The sequence below is a fragment of the Salminus brasiliensis genome, chromosome 9 (assembly GCF_030463535.1).
Source record: "Salminus brasiliensis chromosome 9, fSalBra1.hap2, whole genome shotgun sequence".
NCBI classification, from domain to species: Eukaryota; Metazoa; Chordata; class Actinopteri; order Characiformes; family Bryconidae; genus Salminus; species Salminus brasiliensis.
Window position 1 is genome coordinate 38,477,303 of NC_132886.1, and position 16,047 is coordinate 38,493,349.

Consider the following 16,047-nt stretch of genomic DNA (forward strand, 5'->3'; position numbering starts at 1 on the left):
CTGTGGCCTCAGCCCAGTTTGTAGGCATCAGCATGGAAAAGCCACCAGGAACAGCTACAACTACAACCAGCACCAGTCTGGTTAAACTGACCCAGTTTATATTCTCTAGCTTCTTTTAGAAGCGTCCGCGGGACGTCGGCCCCGGACGACCTTATCCCAGCGCAGTTTTTGGTGGTTGCCCTGCTGAACAACCCTGATTCACCTCAGCTAATAAGCAGGTTCAGTAGGTGTGTTGGAGCAAGGGAATCACCAAACTGTGCTGAACTCCAGCCCACCAGGACCAGAGTTTGACACCCCTGTTTTAGAACATGACTCAAGATTGCAGGGAAGTGTCTAATTTAGTCAATTGAGGAAGACCGGTTGTATATGAGAAGTGGTGGGTAGAGCATCCAGAACCCATACTCAAGCACAACTTCTGTTGCTTTAGTGAGGTAATGACTCAAGCAGGGGTAAAAGTAGCCTAGCACACACAAAAAAACAGCTTAAGAAAGCGTTGAGGACCTAAAATAAAATGCTAAAGCTCTGAAGTGATCGGCTGTCCACAATAGCAAAGCAGATTCCTCAGCTCAGAATTTGATTTATCCCCTGGACTGACGGTTTTTCTGTTACTCTCATTGCAGCCCGCACCGGCGTGGACCACTTTTAGAGTCGGACTGTACTGCGGAGTCTTCATAGTTTTAATAGCCACCATCAGCATCACAGGTATGTTTCCCTCCCAATAACCGATTTTACCCGCAGAGCAACCCACAAATAGGTCTCTGAGCAATTCCGTAGAAGAACCACTATTGGTTTCATAAAGAACCATGTTTGTAAGAGATATGTGTGAGTGTGAAGAACCTGTATATTAACCCCTTCAGCTCTGTATTTAAGCCCATACTTTGTTTTCCACTTTAGGCACATTACTGTCCTGTTTTACATCAATTTCAGGGGCCTTAGAATAGAACCCTGTGGGACTCCACAAGTTATACTGAAAGTATTAGCAAATAATTCACAGTAGTTTCTGCAGTAGGATTAAAAACGGAATAATAAACCTAGAGTTTCAGGGATTAAAGGGTTTAACCTGCACATCAAGACCTTTTAAACAGTTCTTCACACTCCCATTCCTATTCCGAACATGATTGCTTCTTTTGTAGCGTCACATCACACACTATTTTTAAGAGTGTGGCTGGGTAGCTGGGTAGGATGCCCCCGCCCACCTCCAACCATCACCCAATGTCCAAGCATGCTGAGCTGTCCAGCGACGTTGCTTTTTGCAGCCCAGAGGAGGCACATACTAGCCCTCACCTTCCCAACTCTGGTAGCACAGTGTGACTGGGGAGTCTACCCAGCTACTGGGTGGGAATTGGAAATGACCGTTCCTGCGGGCTGCAGTTAAGGAGCTGTGTTCCGTCTTCTCTGTAGGCGTGGCGAGCCTGGTAATGTCCGAGAAACAAAGCACTCAGTCAAGCTTATGGCCGCTGGTGAGGATCTACCGTGGAGGCTTCCTGCTCATCGAGTTCCTCTTCCTGCTGGGCATCAACACGTACGGCTGGAGGCAGGCGGGCGTCAACCACGTGTTGATCTTCGAGCTCAACCCCCGCAACAACCTGTCCCACCAGCATCTCTTTGAGGTGAGCAAAGATGTAGCACTCAATAAACCCAATAAATGTACATTCACAGCATTCAGCAGACGCTCTTCTCCAGAGCGACTTACAGAAGAGCTTCACTGATCACTCAGACTAAGATCCGAAAGACCCCTCTAGACTTCTACTAAATACAGAACTCAGTAAGGCGGCTCAAGCCGAGCCATACTCGAAGCTGGAAGGGCTCTTGGGTGCAGATCAGCTTTTGACCATTAAGATCAAGTACGGAGGGGCTGGCTGGACCATTCTTGGCTTTGCAAGCCAGCGTCAGGGGTTTGAATCTGATGCGGGAAGCGGCTAGGAGTTACAAAACCAATGTTATAATAAATGTTATGCATAAAACTCACCCGTAACACTTAATAAAATATATTTCTTTGTTTTGGAAGCCCATAAATAGTATAAATGCTATTGAAGATATTACATAAATGTATGCTTGTAAGCATATTTAGCAGCTATTAGAAATGTATTTATCAGACTTTTTAAAGAAAAAGGTATTCAGTCCAATCCAGTTATAAGAATAAGTAACGTATCCGTATCAGTCAGACACCAATTCAATCATCAAGACCTTCCTGGGTCTCACATCCTCATCACCACAATGTCCTTGGCTTTATCGGTCATCACCGATCATGTCCATATAGTGCAGTATATCAGACGCTATACTGTAAGTGCTTAAAGAAAACAGACTGACTGCTCTATGTTTCATTACAGAGACCATAATTTAGTTTTGTTTTATTGGATTTAGAGCAGCAAAAACCATTGATTTGTTTTTGTTTATCCGTTTTCCTCTCCATCCCTTTTGCAGATTGCTGGTTTTCTCGGAGTGCTGTGGTGCGTCAGCATCCTGTCCTGCCTATTCTCCGAGTCTCTAATGATCCCCATTCAGGCCAGCCCTCTGGCGCTTTATGGCTTCTTCTTGCTTTTCCTCATCAATCCGTTCAAGACATGCTACTACAAATCCCGCTTCTGGCTGCTCAAGTTACTGGTAAGACCCTGTAGAACGCTGCATAGTTATCGGTCATCACAGACCTGATTTATGCATTCTTAAAACGCAACACCAGGTTTCCATTAAGGTTAAAAGCAATTAGAAGAAAACTGGCCTGTTGTAGTGCTTGCTTGCGTTCGTTCTTTTCATCTGCATGTGGTGTTGTAAAGAACACTGTCCCACAAAAAAATGCCACCTGAATGGGTCAGATGGTTGGAAGCCAGTAGGGGTCTGCACACGAACCCCCTCAGCTGATTAACAGATATGTTTAAAATGCAGATTTTGATTTGCTTGGATTGAACATCATAGCAAACGGCGCAACTATGTGAAATACATAAAGTCGGCTTTCTTGAGATGGATTCCAGAGCAGATTAACCTTTTAAATCATAGCATTTTCTGCAAGAATTATCATTAAGTCCCACAGGTTTCTATTGTAGGATCTATCAAATGTAATTATTGCAGTTATGAGAGATACATCATTATTTGAGATGTACAATATATTGGTGACTATATTTTACTTGCCAATGAATAAAAATAAGTAATAATTATTGGCTCTGTATTTAATCTATGGCCTATATTTATAATTAACGACATTTCCTTCTTTACGCTTACATCAAAGCATGTGTGTTATCTGCTCTGTGAAGTGTGTCAATTTCCTGTCTTTTAGACCCCAGAGCGCCCTCTTCTGGTCACTCTGTGGTTAACCGCACTGAGCATCACCACGGTTACTTAACAAATAGGACTTGCAACATATTTAGCGTAACGTAGCTCTCATTTAGAGGCGATGCTGATTTAACGAGCTGCCTCTCTTCTGCCTCTCTCCCTCGCCGCCTCTTCTGCCGCTCAGTTCCGAGTGGTCACGGCTCCGTTTCACAGAGTGGAGTTCGCCGATTTCTGGTTGGCCGATCAGCTCAACTCCCTGGCCGTTCTTCTGATGGACCTGGAGTACCTGGTCTGTTTCTACAGTGTGGAGCTGGTCTGGACGATGTCCTACAAAGACCTTTACTCTGAAAACGGTACGGTTCTCAAGTTCTCAAAAGCTCTGAATAATCCTTGAGCTGTAAGTCTGACACATGATCCGAACGATGATTGAGGCCTACTGCAGACGGGCCTGACGCTCTGAAAACCAGGTGGTAACGACACAATAATGTGTGTCGTGTTGAGTTAAGCAAAACACATTGATATTGCAATTGCGAGGTCATAGCAAATACACTACACGTACTGTTTCCATGGTTTAATGTAGAAAACAGTATACCTGCTTTTAAATAGAACTTTAGAATTGCGTATACAGATTTTAGAGATATATTGTATATTCTGTTATTTGTATACTTTTTAGGATTGTAATATTTCTTACTTGGTATTAATGCAGAGAGATGTAAATTAGCCTTGAATTCCAGAAGGAATGCAGTAACTGTCTAGTCCCTGTATCTAGAATTTAGGTTTTAGGGGCCAATCACAAAGTAAGCAGTACTGACATAACATATTTGTAATAGCTTTTTAATGGTGGACTTAGAAAGGGTTCATTTATGTTCAAGCAACCAAGACATCCATCTAATTAGGGCTGGGCGATATGGTGAAAATACTATATCACGACACACAATATTTATCACAATACCTTGTATGTAATCGCAGTCAGATTCTTATACAACTACTATTCAGATCCTCTCCCATACTAAACACAGGGATTATTCAACATCTGCTGCTCTTCATCTAATTAAACCAGTCTAATCACACTGTTAGTAATGAAACCTGCAGCTGATCAGTGTTTATTAAGCACTAACTGTCTCCTCCATATGCTTAGAAAAGATATGATACAATGAAATATCGTCATATTTGCCCCGCTCTACATCTAATACTTTTACACTGCAGATGGCAATCATTAGGAACCAAGCACTACTCACGCACTACCATTTATGGAGCCAGAAGAGCACAAACAATTTTTGGCTGTGGTTTTAGAATGGCTTCTAACTGTAATAGATATTAAGTATTAATGAGATTTTGGGACAGTCTTAGACTTGATTCCACCCGAATTAGTCTTAAGAGTGACCCCACCACACCCTGCTACAGGAGACTTCTTACTCTAAGTCAGAGAATAGATTCTTCTTCTTCGAACAGCTTTTTCTATTGTCCGTTTGTCAGTAAATGCAGTGTTGATTTGTTTGTCTGTTTATTTATTTATTATATTATATTATTTATTTGTTTATTTATTTATTTATTATTTTGTTAGGTATGTGTAATACATACTCGTATGGAGTTCGGGCTGTGATCCAGTGTCTGCCAGCCTGGTTCCGGTTTGTGCAGTGCCTGAGGCGTTACAGAGACACGAAGCGTGCCTTCCCTCATTTAGTTAACGCTGGCAAATACTCCACAACCTTCTTCGTGGTGACTTTCGCAGCCCTCTACAAAACCCACAAAGGTAAGCGTCGATGGATTTGATGTAAAAAGAAAAAAAAAAGATGTTTATCCAATGTTAGGGGCTGAGGATTGAGCCTTGAGGAACGCCAAAAATATCCATTTCAAGTTTGAGCAATCAGATGTTCTTAATTAGATTTTCTTGTCTTTTTTTAGCTAATCAACATGACGACAAGGACATTTTCTTCTACTTACTGATTGCCTTCTCTGTGATCAACTCATGTTACACACTTGTGTGGGACCTTAAGATGGACTGGGGCCTGTTTGACCGCAACGCAGGGGAGAACACTCTTCTAAGAGAGGAGATAGTCTACCCACAGAAAGTAAGAGTCCATACTGTTAGTATGGATGTAATAGACAATTCGATTTTGTCACGATACGGGATGAAGGAGGATTTTGATGGACTGATCTATTGATTATTTGCGTTATTAATTGTGTTTTAACTGTTTCTTTCATTTTTGCAGGCTTATTATTATTGTGCCATATTAGAAGATGTAATCCTGCGCTTTGCCTGGACTATTCCCCTCTCTATCGGGGCTGTGACTTCATGCTGCCATATTTCGGATATTTTGGCCACTGTTCTTGCACCGCTGGAGGTCTTCAGGTGAAACTCACTACTATGATGTTTTGCCCTCTAATCTAGTCTTCATTAGAATTATACATAGTGTTCAATTTATTTTATTTTTGTGACTGGAATCTGGATGGGATGCAATTGTGTATGCTGAACAACCGTCTTCAGTATCCGAATTCTATCTCTGGAGTCTATATCTAGTTTTTATCCAGGGTGGTTAAGATGATGTCAGAGTAACCTTGCTTTTCCTGCCTCCTCGGCAGACGCTTTGTGTGGAACTTCTTCCGTCTGGAGAACGAGCACCTGAACAACTGCGGTGAGTTCAGAGCGGTGCGGGACATCTCGGTGGCACCGCTGAACGCAGACGATCAGACGTTACTGGAGCAGATGATGGACCAAGAGGACGGGGTTAGGAACCGGCAGGGCAAGAAGAGCTGGAAGAGAAGCTACAGCATGTCTCTCAGACGACCACGCCTCGCATCCCAGTAAGCTCACCACTGCACAGCACTGCCACTCAACACTCACACTCAAGTATCTCCAATTTGAAGGTGCTGTAGCTGCAGTTTAGCTCATAAACACTAATAATTCATGATTTATTTATATACAATCATAAATGGTTTGTTTTGTCTTCTCCAGTTACATTTCAGTGTTCAGTGCATTTGTAAAAATCTAAGCCGTTCATTCTTATGTAAACAAATGGGCGATATTGAGGTCAGCAGAAAGGATTGAGGGCGTAGTCATGTGTTGTACGATAAGTTCATAGCGTAACAGGCCTAAACACGTCCACTAATATGAAGCCTCCTGCTAACACTGAACAACAGTGGGCTCCTCTCAGTAGTTGGCCACAAATCGGATGTCAAAGATGTCAAATAAGCTCTTTCCACTGTCTGAAATTGTCATTAATAAGCAGAGTTGTGACATAACTAAATGTTGGGAGAACGACCACGCCCCCTAAACTCCTCCACCTCCTCAGGCCTTTAACTACACTGTATATACCCTCCACTTCTCGCTTCACCAGCATGACGAGCAACTTCGCACCCACCTCCACCCAACTTTCCTCCCCTCTTCTCCAAGCTTACCTCAGCTCGGCTTCCCACGCTCCTACCTCGAAGCCACACCAAAGTCCAGCCCAATAGCCCTCAGAGTTCGCCTCCCTGTAACAGATTTTCCAGGCCGTGGTTCGTACTCGCAAAACGGCAGTTAAGGGGAGCACTGATCTGGAAAATCAAGGAATGCAGAGCAATTCAGCTCAATTCTGACAAACAGAAGCTTTACAGAGATCTGGGCCATCTGAGCCAATGGCAAACTCCTTCAGATCAGCAGGAACCAAGACTCAACAGGAGAACTCATCTTCCTGTGATTGACAGCAGATAACAAATTCAATAAGCTGTCAAACAAATTCAGACAAGGGATAAACAGCACCCCCCTCCCCCAATCCCATTCCATCCCATCCTATGATTTGCATTGAGTCATCAGAAGAAAATTTGACCTGTGACCTCATGGACATGGCAACGGTCAACATCCGAAGTAGCAAAACAGCGTCTAGATGATCCCTAAGGCATCTTGGGAACAAGTGCTGTGATATCCGTGGACTCCATGTCCCCGTGTCCACACTACAGTAGCATCACTGGTCTGATCCACTCAACACCTCAACCCTGTTCTTCTTTCTTTCCTGCCTAGATCTAAAATGCGAGACACCAAGGTTCTCATAGAGGACACGGACGATGACACCTGACCTCTGGCAGCCCTCTTCAGGGCTCACTCGAATGGACCGCGGTCCCTTCAGGGGCCTTAAAAAGAAAAGATAAGAAAAGAAAGAAGAAGAAAAAAAAGAAGCCTTCACCGGCTATACAATCAGTCCATCACAAAGCTGCCTGTCTACACCCACACATGCACACACAGTCTCAGAGACGTTTCAGCCCCGACACACACACACATGTACACACACATTCGCTCACTCAGTTTAGCACAGGCTTAAAACAGGAACATTTTGTCATTTGTTAGTTACTGTATTATTATTCTTATTGATTTTTGATTCATTGTTACTGCCTTGATTCTTTTCAAAGCTCTCTTACATGGAAAAAAATGAATAATCAAAAGACTTTGTATCCATGTATGTACGTACGTTCACATGCTACAGGGATCCAAGTGTGATAATCAAAAAAAAAAAAAAAAAAAAAAAAAAAATTCAATCCAAGACTGACTCTGGAGTCCTGACCTCCGGAAACGGACATTATTAATAGTACCCTCACAGCGATCTGTTCGAACATGTCTCGGTGTAACTTTTTACGAAGACGACTGTAGTGTTGGTCCATGTAGCAGTCCGGTAGATGCATCAGCCATCATCAGTGGATACAGTGTTTTTGTTTTGTTTTTTTTCTATTGTTATTATTATTATTGTCGTTATTACTACGATTACTTTTTAAGAATGTACATTTCATTGTTATTTATGTGAAGGAAAGTTGCCTTGATCATTTAAGAGGAAGCAGTCTTGTGTAATGTTTAAAAGGTGAAGGACCTCCGTTCGTTTGAACGCATCAAAACGTCAAAACCCTCAGGTGGCTTGCGTGGGATTCGTCAAATGAAAAGCGCTCTAGTCAGGCGCTCGAACACACCACTTATGCAGGGCTGGTTGAGAAACCGATAACCTGGCGAGCTTGTGAAAGTAATTCGTGACCAATGACGATCGCCTACTTGTTTTCGTTTTTGGGGGGTGGGGGTGGGGGGGGGGGTTGTATTTAGCATTTTTTTAAAGCATAAAAAGCCAATGCATTCCGAATGAGTGCTGCTCCCTACAACCTGTTGCCGATCCGTGCTATCGTCTGGGCTGGAGGGGTGGATTCGGGGGGGGGTCCGCATTAATTTGAGATATACGATGAGTATGAGTCTTGAAACCTCCCCATTTTTTTCCCTTCTTTCTTCGCAGTGCTATCTAGAACCTCCTCTTTTTATCGTTTTTTGGGTTAGTGTGGACTAGAATGTAATTGAACTTGGCGTATTTGTGTTTGTAAGGATCTTCACATTCCACCGCAGTAGCATTCCAAGTCCCAGTCGAGTTTTTTCCACTTTTGCTCTTCTTTTTTTTTTAATGTCTTCCAGAGACAAACCTAGTCCTCAAAGGCCACCTAAGGGTTTTAAAAGACAAGGGAAGAGTGCTTATTATTTTTTATTTTTTAATAATTGAAATCCTGTGGTGGTGTCTTGTTTAAGAGATGTAAGAAATTGTGGGCAGGCAGAGATTATACCGATTCAAAGGCTTTATCCTCCTTCAACTCGGAAGCCCGAACGCGGACCACTGTGGGCCTCCGGCAACCGTAGAACTGAGGACTCGGGCGTGGCGTGCCTCAGGGTTGTACTCTGGGTCCTGTTGAAGTTCTGCCGAATTTCATCTTTTCCAATGGACTGTTACTTTAATTTTTTTGTTAGTTTTTTTTTTTTGTTTGGAGGGCACGGGCCAGCGAGAGAGGCTTGGACATGAACGAGAGAAGCTCCTGCTCCTGGTCGTAGTTAGTTGTTCTTACCATTGTGGTGCATAGGAGCTGGGCTGCTTTCGCCCCTTTGGGAACATAGATTCACTTCAGTGCATCTGCAATAATCAGAAGGCTCCTCTTAAGATATCATGTCATGTACTACTGTCCCAAGTAAATGCTTGGACCAAAAAAAAGCTGCTTTGTGGATGTATTTGTCTTTCTCCTGTTGATGCCTCAGATGCTTGCCTCCGCTCTCTCTGCTGTGGTTACGCTTCCCACGACCCTTCGGCTCTGTTCGCTGGTGCTGTGCTGTCTGCGTTCATGTCTGTTTCCTGGAGCGTTTACAGGGCGAAACAGAGGAAGGGAGATCTGTACACCTACTCATTCATGCAATTATCTGATCAGCCAATAATCATGTGGCAGCAGAGCAGAAAATAAAATCATGCAGATAAAGGGCAGCAACGACATGTAATGCTCACACCAACCATCAGAATCGATGGAAATGTGATCTGCAATGTGACTGTTCTTGCTGGTTTGAGTGTTTCAGGAACTGCTGCTCTCCTGGGATTCCAGCACAGCAGTCTCTAGAGCAGGAGTGGGCAATGGGGGGCCTGAGTCCAGCACAGTGAACTGATTGCCCTGCTCTGAGAGACCTACTGAGCCCTGAAAAATAAACAGGTGAGTTAAGTCAGCTGTGCCTCGGCAGGAACAGCAACTACACCGTGCAGGAATCTCCAGGACGCTCCAGGACGTTTCCTCAGAATGGTGTGATAAAGAAACCCCATCCAGTGAGGTTGATAAGGAAGACTGGTCGGAGCTGACATGAAGGCCACAGTGCTAGAAGAATAGTGAGCAGAAAGTCCAACCTAGAGGAGGAGGAGATACGACAGCAGAAGACCAGGTTGGGTTTCACCTCCGTCCGCCAAGACCAGAAAGCTGAGGCTGCAGTTGTTCAGCACAGGTTTACCAAAACTGGACAGCAGAAGAAGACTGAAGAACTGCAAGCGAAGATGCTAAGAAGATCTCCGTGGTGCCTGCATGGCGTACTGTTACCATCGCATTCACTGCAGTGGGATTCTCAAAATAACTAAATGAAGAGTTTCGATGCTTCATATATCATTCATTTCATTTTAATGACTGTATCCCCTGAAAGTTTGTAAAAACACTACAGGTGAAGTGGACGCTAACGTCCAGTTAGTGGTTTCAAGTGTGTTGGTAACAACTAAATAAGGGAGCAATCTAAGGAGCATGCTGACGTAGTCCTTGGGGTAGTAACTATTCTTGGTGTTTGAAAGGCAAGTTCAGTCAGAAGCACTATGTAACCATGTTAGTAATTACTGTGATTGGAGCTCGGGCTGGTTCATAATGCAGTGTTATGAAATGAATGACTTTAAGCATGTGGGAACCAAAAACACTTCCTTAAAGGCAATTAGCTTGTTTTACCTTCTTTAGGAACCGAAATTCCACTTTCTGATTTATGGAGAAGTAAGTACTTGGTTTATACAAAGAGGGAGGAAGAAAGACAGAGATAGATCGAGGGAGGGGGGGTGGAGAGAGAATGACGGAGAGGTTGATGGGGGGGGGGTAGAGAGAGATAGAGGGGGAGCGAGAGAATTAGGGAGAGGTTGATGGGTTAGAGGGGGAGAGAATTAGGGAGAGGTTGATGGGGGAGAGAGAGAATGAGGGAGAGGTTGATGGGGGGGGAGAGAGAGAATGAGGGAGAGGTTGATGGGGGAGAGAGAGAATGAGGGAGAGGTTGATGGGGGGGTAGAGAGAGATAGAGGGGGAGCGAGAGAATTAGGGAGAGGTTGATGGGGGAGAGAGAGAATGAGGGAGAGGTTGATGGGTTAGAGGGGGAGAGAATTAGGGAGAGGTTGATGGGGAGAGAGAGAATGAGGGAGAGGTTGATGGGTTAGAGGGGGAGAGAATTAGGGAGAGGTTGATGGGGAGAGAGAGAATGAGGGAGAGGTTGATGGGGGGGAGAGAGAGAATGAGGGAGAGGTTGATGGGGGGGAGAGAGAATGAGGGAGAGGTTGATGGGGGAGAGAGAGAATGAGGGAGAGGTTGATGGGGGAGAGAGAGAATGAGGGAGAGGTTGATGGGGCTAGAGAGGGAGAGGTTGATGGGGCTAGAGGGGGGGAGAGAGAATGAGGGAGAGGAGGAGAGAGAATGAGGGAGAGGTTGATGGGGGAGAGAGAGAATGAGGGAGAGGTTGATGGGGGAGAGAGAGAATGAGGGAGAGGTTGATGGGGGAGAGAGAGAATGAGGGAGAGGTTGATGGGTTAGAGAATGAGGGAGAGGTTGATGGGTTAGAGGGGGAGAGAATTAGGGAGAGGTTGATGGGGGAGAGAGAGAATGAGGGAGAGGTTGATGGGGGGGAGAGAGAGAATGAGGGAGAGGTTGATGGGGCTAGAGAGGGAGAGAGAATGAGGGAGAGGTTGATGGGGGAGAGAGAGAATGAGGGAGAGGGGGAGAGAGAGAATGAGGGAGAGGTTGATGGGGCTAGAGAGGGAGAGAGAATGAGGGAGAGGTTGATGGGGGAGAGAGAGAATGAGGGAGAGGTTGATGGGGCTAGAGGGGGGGAGAGAGAGAATGAGGGAGAGGAGGAGAGAGAATGAGGGAGAGGTTGATGGGGAGAGAGAGAATGAGGGAGAGGTTGATGGGGGAGAGAGAGATAGAGGGGGAGCGAGAGAATTAGGGAGAGGTTGATGGGTTAGAGAATGAGGGAGAGGTTGATGGGTTAGAGGGGGAGAGAATTAGGGAGAGGTTGATGGGGGAGAGAGAGAATGAGGGAGAGGTTGATGGGGGGAGAGAGAGAATGAGGGAGAGGTTGATGGGGAGAGAGAGAATGAGGGAGAGGTTGACGGGGGAGAGAGAGAATGAGGGAGAGGTTGACGGGGGAGAGAGAGAATGAGGGAGAGGTTGATGGGGAGAGAGAGAATGAGGGAGAGGTTGATGGGGGAGAGAGAGAATGAGGGAGAGGGGGAGAGAGAGAATGAGGGAGAGGTTGATGGGGCTAGAGAGGGAGAGAGAATGAGGGAGAGGTTGATGGGGGAGAGAGAATGAGGGAGAGGTTGATGGGGCTAGAGGGGGGGAGAGAGAGAATGAGGGAGAGGAGGAGAGAGAATGAGGGAGAGGTTGATGGGGAGAGAGAGAATGAGGGAGAGGTTGATGGGGGAGAGAGAGATAGAGGGGGAGCGAGAGAATTAGGGAGAGGTTGATGGGTTAGAGAATGAGGGAGAGGTTGATGGGTTAGAGGGGGAGAGAATTAGGGAGAGGTTGATGGGGGAGAGAGAGAATGAGGGAGAGGTTGATGGGGGGAGAGAGAGAATGAGGGAGAGGTTGACGGGGGAGAGAGAGAATGAGGGAGAGGTTGACGGGGGAGAGAGAGAATGAGGGAGAGGTTGACGGGGGAGAGAGAGAATGAGGGAGAGGTTGATGGGGAGAGAGAGAATGAGGGAGAGGTTGATGGGGAGAGAGAGAATGAGGGAGAGGTTGATGGGGGAGAGAGAGAATGAGGGAGAGGTTGATGGGGCTAGAGAGGGAGAGAGAATGAGGGAGAGGTTGATGGGGAGAGAGAGAATGAGGGAGAGGTTGATGGGGCTAGAGAGGGAGAGGGGGAGAGAGAGAATGAGGGAGAGGTTGATGGGGGGGAGAGAGAGAATGAGGGAGAGGTTGATGGGGAGAGAGAGAATGAGGGAGAGGTTGATGGGGCTAGAGAGGGAGAGGGGAGAGAGAGAATGAGGGAGAGGTTGATGGGGGGAGAGAGGGAATGAGGGAGAGGTTGATGGGGGAGAGAGAGAGAATGGAAGAGGTGGAGGGAGAGATAGAGAGAGGGGGGGTGGGGGAGAGATAGAAAGGGAGAGATAGAGAGAGGGGGGGTGGGGGAGAGATAGAGAGAGAGAGAGCGAGAGAGAGAGAAGAGCGCAACAATAGTAGCTCGGCAATCTTGTTACTACTACTAATATTTTAAACAGTTGGTCGGCAATCTTGCCGAGCCTGGGTTTTGAACCCACAACCCTGTCCGCTGTAGCCTGATGCTCTAACCACTGAGCCACCGGGCTGGCCCCCACCTGGCGCATTCCGAACTACCCTATATCAGAGACAGTAACTATTCAAAGTTACTACTAAGACACTTATATTTTAAACAGTCGACCATCATAGAAAGAAAGAAAGAAAGAATGATAGGGGAGGGATGATCAAAAAAAGAAGGAAAGAGAGGGAAGGGGAAAGAAAAGGGGAAGGGAGAGAGAGAGAGAGAGAAGGGGGGAAGGGGGAGAGAGAGAGAGAGAGAGAGAGAAGGGGGGAAGGGGGAGAGAGAGAGAGAGAGAGAAGGGGAGAGAGAGAAGGGGGGAAGGGGGGGAGAGAGAGAGAGAGAGAGAAGGGGGGAAGGGGAGAGGGAGAGAGAGAAGGGGGGAGGGGGAGAGGGGGGGAGGGGAGGGGGAGAGGAGAGGGGGGAGGGGAGGGGGAGAGGAGAGGGGGAGAGGAGAGGGGGGAGGGGAAGAGAGTGAGAGTGACACATGCGGGTTTCTGAAGAAAGCACAACAGTAGTAGTAGCTCGGCAAGTAGCACTTGCCGAGCCTGGGTTTTGAACCCACGACCCTGTCCTCAGCAGTCTGGCGCTCTAACCACTGAGCCACCATGACTGCTCAAATACAAATCATTCGAAACCACCCTATATCAGAGAGTTTTAATTACAATCCAAAATAATCAATAAACCTTCTACCACCTAACTTTGTTCATGCTTGGTCTTGAACCCACGACCCTCTCATCTAGAGCCTGTCACTCTAACCGCTCAGCCACCACGGCTGAGCAGAGTTAGGACATGCCAAACCACCCTCTATCAGGGAGTTTAGGGTGCTAGCCATAATCATCAAAAGACATATCATCACCCATGGTGCCAAGGCCAGGTCTCAAACCCACAACCCTGCCCTCAGTAGCCTGGCGCTCTAACCACTGAGCCACCATGCCTGCACAAGTCTTGGTCATTACAAACCACCCTATATCAGAGACTTTCAATTACCATCCAAAATAATCAATACAGTTACTACCACCTAACTTTGTTCATGCTAGGTCTTGAACCTGCAACCTTCTCGTCTAGAGCCTGGCACTCTAACCGCTCAGCCACCACAGCTGAGTAGAGCTGGGGCATGCCAAACCACCCTCTATCAGAGAGTTTAGGGTGCTAGCAATAATCATCAAAAGCCATACCAGCACCTAAGGTGCGAAGATCAGGTCTCAAACCCACAACCCTGCCCTCAGTAGCCTGGCGCTCTAACCACTGAGCCACCATGCCTGCACAAGTCAGATTCATTCCCTGACCACCCTATATCAGAGAGTTTTAATTACAATCCAAAATAATCAATAGACTTACTACCACCTAACTTTGTTCATGCTAGGTCTTGAACCTGCAACCTTCTCGTCTAGAGCCTGGCACTCTAACCGCTCAGCCACCACAGCTGAGCAGAGCTAGAGCATGCCAAACCACCCTCTATCAGAGAGTTTAGGGTGCTAGCAATAATCATCAAAAGGCATACCAGCACCTAAGGTGCGAAGATCAGGTCTCAAACCCACAACCCTGCCCTCAGTAGCCTGGCACTCTAACCACTGAGCCACATTTCTGCACAAGTCTTGGTCATTACAACCACCCTATATCAGAGAGTTTCAATTACCATCCAAAATAATCGATAGAGTTACTACCACTTATCTCTATTCATGCTCAGACTAGGTCTTGAACCACAATCCTCTCGTCTAGAGCCCTGGCACCCTAACCGCCCAGACACCACAGCTGAGCAGAACTAGAGCATGCCAAACCACCCTCTATCAGAGAGTTTAGGGTGCTAGCTATAATCATCAAAAGACATATCATCACTCATGGTGCCAAGACCAGGTCTCAAACCCACAACCCTGCCCTCAGTAGCCTGGCGCTCTAACCACTGAGCCACCATTTCTGCACAGGTGAGATTCATTCCCTGACCACCCTATATCAGAGAGTTTTAATTACTGTCCAAAATAATCAATAGGTTTACTACCACCTAACTTTGTTCATGCTAGGTTTTGAACCCACAACCCTCTCACCTAGTGCCTGGCACTCGAATCACTCAGCCACCATGACTCTGCACGCTTTGCTCACTACAAACCACCCTATATCAGAGAGTTCAATTACCATTCAAAATAATAGACTTATCACCATTTACCTTTGCTCATGCTAGGTTTTGAACCCACAACCCTCTCATCTACAGCCTGGTGCTCTAACCACTCAGCCACCACAGCTGTGCAAATTTGCAGCATGCCAAACCACCCTCTATCACGGATTTTTGGGTGCTATCCATAATCATCAAAAGGCATACCATCACCCAAGCTGCTGAGGCCAGATCTCAAACCCACAACCCTGCCCTCAGTAGCCTGGTGCTCTAACCACTGAGTCCAGGGGGGGAAGGGAGGTGGAGGGAGTTGGGAGAAGGGGGAGAGAGAGACTGGGGAGAGAGAGAAGGGGGGAGAAGAAGAGAGAAAGAGAAGGGGGGGAGGAGGGGGAGAGAGAGAGAGAGAGAAGGGGGGAGAAGGAGAGAGGGGAGGTACCTAAAACTATCAGGGAGTTTTTTTTGGGGGGGGGGGGCGGAGAAGGAGAGAGAGAGGGGGGGGGGCGAGAGAGAGAAGGGGGGAGGAGAGAGAGAGAAGGGGGGAGGGAGAGAGGGGGGGGGTACCTAAACTATCAAGGAGTTTTTTGGGGAGGAGAAGAGGGGAGAAGGAGAGAGAGAGGGGGGGGGGGGTGAGAGAGAGAGAGAGAGAGAGAAGGGGGGAGAAGAAGAGAGAGAGGGGGGGGTACCTAAAACTATCAAGGAGTTTTGGGTGGGGGGGGAAGAGGGGGAGAAGGAGAGAGAGGGGGGGGAAAAGGAGAGAGAGAGAAGGGGGGTGAGAGAGAGAGAAGGGGGGAGAAGAAGAGAGAGGGGGGGGGTACCTAAAACTATCAAGGAGTTTTGGGTGGGGGGG

The 16,047-nt window shown here is 46.7% G+C and overlaps 1 protein-coding gene across 1 annotated transcript in view; it reads left to right on the plus strand.

Annotated features, from left to right (window-relative positions):
* Positions 1 to 9,251, plus strand: part of xpr1b (xenotropic and polytropic retrovirus receptor 1b) — a 33,019-nt gene extending 23,768 nt beyond the window's left edge. Inside the window, exons 7-15 of the mRNA XM_072688316.1 lie at positions 621 to 702; positions 1,402 to 1,610; positions 2,425 to 2,604; positions 3,452 to 3,620; positions 4,832 to 5,020; positions 5,173 to 5,339; positions 5,481 to 5,620; positions 5,851 to 6,072; positions 7,268 to 9,251. Of these exons, the coding sequence (XP_072544417.1) occupies positions 621 to 702; positions 1,402 to 1,610; positions 2,425 to 2,604; positions 3,452 to 3,620; positions 4,832 to 5,020; positions 5,173 to 5,339; positions 5,481 to 5,620; positions 5,851 to 6,072; positions 7,268 to 7,322 (1,413 nt within the window). The 3' untranslated portion in view covers positions 7,323 to 9,251. The remainder of the gene's footprint in view (positions 1 to 620; positions 703 to 1,401; positions 1,611 to 2,424; positions 2,605 to 3,451; positions 3,621 to 4,831; positions 5,021 to 5,172; positions 5,340 to 5,480; positions 5,621 to 5,850; positions 6,073 to 7,267) is intronic.
* The last annotated feature ends 6,796 nt before the right edge of the window (positions 9,252 to 16,047 follow it).